This window comes from Vicia villosa, unplaced genomic scaffold (genome assembly GCF_029867415.1).
Source record: "Vicia villosa cultivar HV-30 ecotype Madison, WI unplaced genomic scaffold, Vvil1.0 ctg.000625F_1_1, whole genome shotgun sequence".
NCBI classification, from domain to species: Eukaryota; Viridiplantae; Streptophyta; class Magnoliopsida; order Fabales; family Fabaceae; genus Vicia; species Vicia villosa.
The window spans coordinates 115,304-122,456 of NW_026705281.1; the positions used below are offsets into that span (position 1 = coordinate 115,304).

General features: G+C 33.7%; 2 protein-coding genes across 2 annotated transcripts; one reads left to right on the forward strand and one right to left on the reverse strand.

Moving 5' to 3' along the window:
• Positions 1 to 48: 48 nt before the first annotated feature.
• LOC131629956 (uncharacterized) lies at positions 49 to 1,305 on the forward strand. Its single transcript, XM_058900760.1, has one exon. It carries the CDS (start codon positions 49 to 51, stop codon positions 1,303 to 1,305), a length of 1,257 nt encoding a protein of 418 aa, XP_058756743.1.
• Positions 1,306 to 5,083: 3,778 nt separating this feature from the next.
• Positions 5,084 to 6,419, reverse strand: LOC131629957 (uncharacterized). The gene is made up of 5 exons (XM_058900761.1): positions 6,267 to 6,419; positions 6,071 to 6,176; positions 5,864 to 5,986; positions 5,569 to 5,757; positions 5,084 to 5,481 (listed from the first exon to the last, which is right to left on the reverse strand). The coding sequence occupies exons 1-5, from the start codon at positions 6,417 to 6,419 to the stop codon at positions 5,084 to 5,086; spliced, it is 969 nt and encodes a 322-aa protein (XP_058756744.1).
• Between the last annotated feature and the right edge of the window lie 734 nt (positions 6,420 to 7,153).

Genomic DNA, 7,153 nt, shown 5'->3' on the forward strand with positions numbered 1-7,153 from the left:
TCAAACAACCTCAACAAACTTTTTTGGGAGGTGATTGAAGAAGAACTTATGGACAACACAGATGAAGAACTATTGTTGTCAATGCTCGAGAAGGAACGTCAATCTAGAAGTTCATCAAGGCGAAAAAGAAGATCAGTGATAGATCGGAATCGTGAAGAAGGGCATATACGATTATTCAACGACTACTTCTCAGAAAATCCAGTATACACGGATGCCCAATTCCGTAAAAGGTTCAGAATGCATAGGCATTTGTTTCTTCGAATTGTAGAAACCCTTGGAAATCATGATGAATATTTTCAAATGAGGGTCGATGCAACTGGTAAAATGGGTCTTTCACCATTGCAGAAGTGCACTTCTGCTATTCGTATGTTGGCATATGGATCTTCCGCTGACATTGTAGAAGAATATGTTCGAATTGGTGAAAGCACTGCAATTGAGTGCTTAGAGAGATTCGTAAGGGGCGTGAATGAGGTATTTGGGGCTGAGTATTTGAGAAGGCCTAATAACAATGATGTTGAGCATCTTTTACAAATGGGGGAGTCACGTGGATTTCCAGGCATGCTAGGTTCCATTGATTGTATGCATTGGGAATGGAAGAATTGTCCTATTGCATGGAAAGGACAATTTTGTCGAGGTGATCATGGTAAACCCACGATCATGCTTGAAGCAGTGGCATCACAAGACTTATGGATTTGGCATGCATTTTTTGGTATTGCAGGTTCAAACAATGACATTAATGTGCTAAACCAATCTAATGTGTTTAACGATATTTTGGAAGGACGTGCTGCTACTATGCAATATACAATCAATGGGAATCCATATAATATGGGGTATTATTTAGCGGATGGTATATATCCCGAGTGGGCTACATTTGTCAAGACCATTTCAATGCCGCAAGGAGAAAAGAGAAAACTATTTGCACAACACCAAGAATCAGCTAGAAAGGATGTGGAACGTGCATTTGGAGTGCTTCAATCTCGATTTGCAATAGTACGTGGTCCAGCGCGTGCTTGGCACATGGAAACCCTCAAGCATACCATATATGCTTGCATCATATTGCACAACATGATTGTCGAAGACGAACGACACACATATGGAGGTGATTTTGATTACTTTTACGATAATGCAGGTAGCAACAACTCAACGACTGAAACATTTAGCGGTCCTCATCCGAATCTTGCAACAAGACTACAAAGAAGAGCAACTCTTCGTGAAAAACAAGTTCATCGCCAACTTCAAGGAAATCTAGTCGAACATATTTGGGAAAGTTTTGGACATGAGGACGATGATATTAAATTTGAGTAATTATGTTATGTAATTTATTTTTATTGTTTTTAATTATATTTTTATTGTTTTTAATTATATGTCATGCATTTGAGATTAATTTAAATTATAATTTTAAATTTTATGTTTAATTTTATTTATTTTATATTAATTTAAATTTAAATAATTTAAATTATTATTTTAAATCAAATAAAATTTAGTATCAATAAAATATTATTATACAAAGTAAAATTGTGGGACCCAATATGAGTTCTTTAGAATTATACCATTGGAGTGAAAATTGGAGTGAGTTGCTTCAAGATGATGTGGACTAATGGGTCCCACAAAGAACCAAACAATGGGTTGTACCATTGGAGATGCTCTAAGGGATCATGGTAAAGTATGACAAACAGATCACAAAATTAATCCACAATATCATCAACAAAATCACGTAGAAATTATATAAAGAATTGCAACAAAATATGACATGAAAATGACGCAAAAAGATGCAAGAAAAACCTCAAAAATCTAATATGTTTTTATTAAGTTTTTTTTAGAAAAATTCTAAGTAAAAATGACTAAGAAAGTATTGCCACTAATTCCTAAAATTTATTAAGCAAAAAATTAATATATTTTGTATTTTTTATTGTTGTAAAAAAGAAACTGAAGAGAACAAAAGCAAATGGGCCGGGGGTGTGAACTCTATAATAAGTGTTGAGGCCCTTTGAAGCTACAGCCTGGCCCGCTGATGATGCGTGAGTAATTCCGAAATGGAGAGAGAATTAGAGAGTGATGATGAAGGTTGAGAGATGAAGAGAATGAAGGAATTGCAGAAAGAGCGAAGGTGAATGATGAATCATGGAATGAGGGATGGAGGATAAAGATGAAGGTTTGAGGGAGAGTGAAGAGTGAAGAAGGAGGGAAAGGTAGTTAGAAATTTGTTAGGGGAGAGGATTGAGAGCCATTGGATTGAGTGAGTTTGTTAGGGATTTGAATAGTGAGATGAGTTTGAGAGTGAGTTAGTTATAGCTGAATGAAGTTAGTTATGAGTTTGTTTGATCTGTTAGTTTTGTTAGAGCATTGAATCAGTCAGTTAAATCATGTTAGATATTAATTTAGTCTGTTAAAAAAGGTTAGTTTGTAAAGTTAGCTACTATCTTATGGTTGTTAAGTAAGTTTCTAGTTAGTTTCTGTTTGAATGTTAAAATTAGTTGTTTGCAATTGTTAAATTGAACTGTTAATTGTTGATGTTAGTTAGAATCTCAGGTGGCTTGACACTTTTTCCTGTTAGCAATTGATTGAATTTGTAGTTACAATTCTGTTAATAATTGTTACATCAACTAACTCTTGAGTTCAATAATAATTAACGTTTTATATCAACGTTCATTTTAATAATTAACTCTAAAATTTAATTAAAGATTACACACACAAAATATAAACTTTAATATATTTTTTCTTTCAAAAAACAAAAAATATATATTAAATAACATTAAACACAAAATGTATCTAAACAAATCAGAATATAATAAGATAAAGTTCACAAAATCTGAACAAACACTCAAAATACAAACCAAAAGCACTTGGACCACGCCATATACGAAACTAAAATTAAATCATATTTTTTGCTATTAATAGAAAAAATGTCTGTTTTTGCCTAAGCATTGTGACCAACCATACAAAACTACCAATATTTACACTCTGTTCGTTTGGAAAATCATAAGTAATGAAAAGGAAAGGATAAATTACAGTTTTGGTCCCTCTGTTTTGGGTTTTCCATGATTTTGGTCCCCCTATTTTCTTTTTAAACAATTTTGGTCCTCCATCCCAATTTTGATGCAACTGTTTATGCACTGTTCATGTACGGACATGTACTGTTCATGCACTGTTCATGGACAAAATTGGGATGGGAGACCAAAATTGTTTAAAAAGAAAATAGGGGACCATTAGCTAAAAGGAAATAACATAGTGATGGATCCCACGTCGAAATTCTTTATGCAGAGAACCGGAAGGAAAACAAGAAAAAGACAAGCAACTTCTATTAAAAGACCAAATTATCCCCTGAATATTTTGGTGAACATTAAGTATCCTTGAATATGATATTTACTTTTTCTGCTTTTATTCAATAAATTTTGGTACGCTTGTATATAATTGTTAGGTACGCTTGTATATAATTGTTACTGATAAGTGATAAAGAGGATGGTGTCAAGCTGGAATGACTGATTATTATAGTGATAGATAGTGGTGCCTTTGTTTGTCGTAGCTCAAAGTAATAATTCTACAAGTTGCAACGTGTGGGGGTGAGTGCTGACATGTTTTTTATGTGTGCTTGTGCATTTACTGTGTGAGATTCTGTTAAGAATTTTTTTACCAAAATAGCATGTTTTTAGAAAATTATACCCAATATACCACAATTTTCAGTAATAATTTCAATATTGCATGGAACCTCCGCCCAATAAATGGACGGAACAGTGTAGTCATTTTTTTAACAATAATAAAGATTAATTTAAATAATATAATTAAATATTATAATTAATAATAAAACGGTAATATATATTAAAAAATATTATAATAATATATTTTTTAAAATTTTATGATATGTTTATAAATATTTAGATTATTTAATATATTTATTTTAATATATATATATATATATATATATATATATATATATATTAATGTTTTATTATTAATTATAATATTTAAATACAGGCATATCACTGACAGAACGTATTGGTCGATTTTATTATTTAATTTCAAATCTGCCACTGCAATTAGCGGAGCTTTTGAATATTTTTTATTTAATTTCAGATCCGTCACTACAATTGGCGGATTTTTGATTATTTTATTATTTAATTTCAGATCTGTCACCGCAATTGGAAGAACTTTTGATTATTTTATTATTTAATTCCAGATCCGCCACTGCAATTGACGGAGCTTTTGAACATTTTATTATTTAATTTCAGATCCGCCACTGCAACTGGCGGAGCCTTTGATTATTTTTATATTTTAACGTTGTCCTTATAAATAGCATTTCCTTCCTCAGTTGGTACTCACAACACTTACCACTCATCTCTTCATTTCAGTCTTAATTCTTTCTGCAATAATGTTTCCAATGTTTCCAATGATGAAAAGAGATGTGCATGTCATATTTTCTCCAGTTAAACCTCCGATGAAGATCACACTCTGGAACACGCAGGCCTTCAAGCATTTTTAAAAGCACTTGCTCCGCTGGTTAAATGAGCACATCCGAGAGGGTGAAAAGATAAGGAGAATTGACAGGCAAGTTAAAGTGTCCGACCAAAATAGAGTAACTCGTTCCTGAAAACCTATGACAAATGATGTTTGTGTCCTCATGATGATGCTAGGACCAGATGATATTGTGTTGACGGTTGTAATCTCCTAGAAACGTTGTTGTGTTTGGTAATTATATTTGTTTGGATCAGCTAATGTCGTTGAGGTTAAATGTTGATGTTAAGTGTTTGAATATGTTTTGATATATGTTGTATGTGTTGTTTTTGTACCTTGTTGTAATTCGTTTTGTCATAATTGTAATGTTGTTATTTATATTAAATGTAAAAGATCTTCGTGGTCATTAAACGTCAATAAATCATGGAAAACACTGAATTAGTAATGCTGCATACAATTGAGAAGCTTAACAACAAAATAAAATACTAGTTATTACTTGTTCCAACAGTTGGACAATGAGTTCTGTTGTGACCAGGAAGACGACACAACACACATTTTCTCTCCAACTTATCATATCTTTCCATTTCCGTTCTAATACATGAGCTCACTGGGCGGCCTTTCTTGTTCCTCCGCATTATTGGGTTGTGGCAAATTTGATCTCCATCAAAGAGGGCAAATACTCATCTAATGGTAGTACTAGAAAACTTGTGCTGTAAACACCGAATAAGTTAGAGACCCCGTAAACGTCAGACAACAGAGCATATGCGTCTTGGCGCACCACAGAACATGCATCAATAACGTGTGAACAAGGAACACAGTATGCTTGATACTTTCCGCAGTCACACCAAAGATCTCTTAGGTTTACCTTGTAATCTCCCATATATTTTCCCTCACCATGGTCCATTGTCACCTTCACACTGAAAGGGTTATGATTGTAGTCAATTATTCTTTCATGATACGAGCTGGATTTTGTTGTTTCTTCTTTCATCACCTTTATGCAGCTTTCTGTAAATGTTTGTCCAGAATTCAAATCTGCACTCCACTTAGCACCCATTTCAGCAAATAAAGATTATATCCTATAGTATATTGCACGTACCAACGCTGTAATGGGTAGATTACGTGTGCCTTTGAAGGAAGAGTTCATCGATTTAGCTAGGTTTGTTGTCACGTGTCCCCAACGCCGACCTCCATCATATGCCCTTGTCCACTTTTCCACAGGAATATTGTCTAACCACATTAAAGTATCACCATTAGCCATGCCAATTTGATTTCGGTAGTAGTGAAATGTTGGTCGGTTTAAAGCATAACCTGTTTGTTACAAAAATGGGTTACTAATATATAAATATAGAATACAAAGATATAAGGTGATGAAACAGATACTTACCCATGTTGATCACTTTTTTTCAGAGGTTACAGTCTTTGATTTCCCTCATGAAATTTTGTGCGATATGTTTGATACAGTTGACATGTACAGATGGAGGATCATGCCAACCATTGTCTGGATTATTGTACTCACTTTCAATTGTTGCATGCTTGTCTGAAATTAAACACAAGTCACAATGAAGGGCTACATGCATTCTCAAGTTCTTTAAAAGGAAACCCCAACCATTTGTTGTCTCACCCTCCACAAGAGCAAACACAACTGGAAAGATATTATTGTTACCATCTTGTGCCACCGCCATTGGTAGCGTACCTTTGTACTTACCATATGACCAGGTACCATCAATCTGAAGTATAGATTTGCAATATGCAAATCCTTTTATGCTTGGTTGAAATGCCCAGAAAAGTCAGTGGAAAATTTGTCTTCCATTGACTACAGTGTCGTCATTTGTAATTATCGGAAGTGTTTGCATTTTTACCACGGTACCCGGCACAAATTTCTTAAGAGCTAACAAATAATGTGGAAGCTCATTATATGAATTCTCCCAATTACTGTATACATGTTCAATCGTTTTTTCCTTGCAATCCATGTTTTCTTGTACGACGTAGTAAATTTGAATTCAGATACAATTTCATTGGTACAGACGCTCACCTTAGTTGATGGGTCCTTATCTTCCGTTAGGGCGTTGGGCGGAGCCTCTTGCTTTTTGTACACGTCCGCCCATTTAATTGGCGAAACTTTAAAAGTTTACACACCTGCGCCCATCCAATTGGAGGATGTTCTATGACAATAACCAAAAAGTTCTGAAAACGTGGTATATTGGGAAATTCGGTGAAAAGTGTGGTATAATGGGAATAATCTTCTAAAAGCATGGTAGAACAAGAAAAAATTCTTATCTTAAACTCATTATATAGAGCCTTGAGGGGATAAATCAGAAACATATCATACACACGCTACATTCTCCGGTCTTTATTATAAGAAACTTTAACTTTTTTAGTATATTTGACTATTAAAGTATCTAGTCAATATATGGACTAAATACATTAATGGTCAGATGTATTAAAAAAGTCAAATTTGTTTATAATAATGATCAGAGGTGTCTATTAGAAATTTTAATCAATTTTATGCATTATTCATTCCGTTGGCACGCTCGACGACATCATCACAAGCATAGGAGGAAACTATAACTCGAAATAAAATATTTACCTAGTTATATTGAAATGCACATGTAGGCTCCAATAAATTCTCAATATGAACCATGTCTACTTCTACGTCATAAAAGGAATCATACTAGTTAACGTCATCTGAATGATTTTGAAAAGA

Coding starts and splice junctions, on each gene's coding strand:
- LOC131629956 (XM_058900760.1), top strand. CDS start 49: ATGGACAACACAGATGAAGAACTATTGTTGTCAATGCTCGAGAAGGAA.
- LOC131629957 (XM_058900761.1), bottom strand. CDS start 6,419: ATGGATTGCAAGGAAAAAACGATTGAACATGTATACAGTAATTGGGAG. Junction 5,987..6,070: donor TGTGTTTGCTCTTGTGGAGG/GTGAGACAACAA, acceptor GTTTAATTTCAG/ACAAGCATGCAACAATTGAA. Junction 5,482..5,568: donor CTCTTCCTTCAAAGGCACAC/GTAATCTACCCA, acceptor AGTGGAGTGCAG/ATTTGAATTCTGGACAAACA.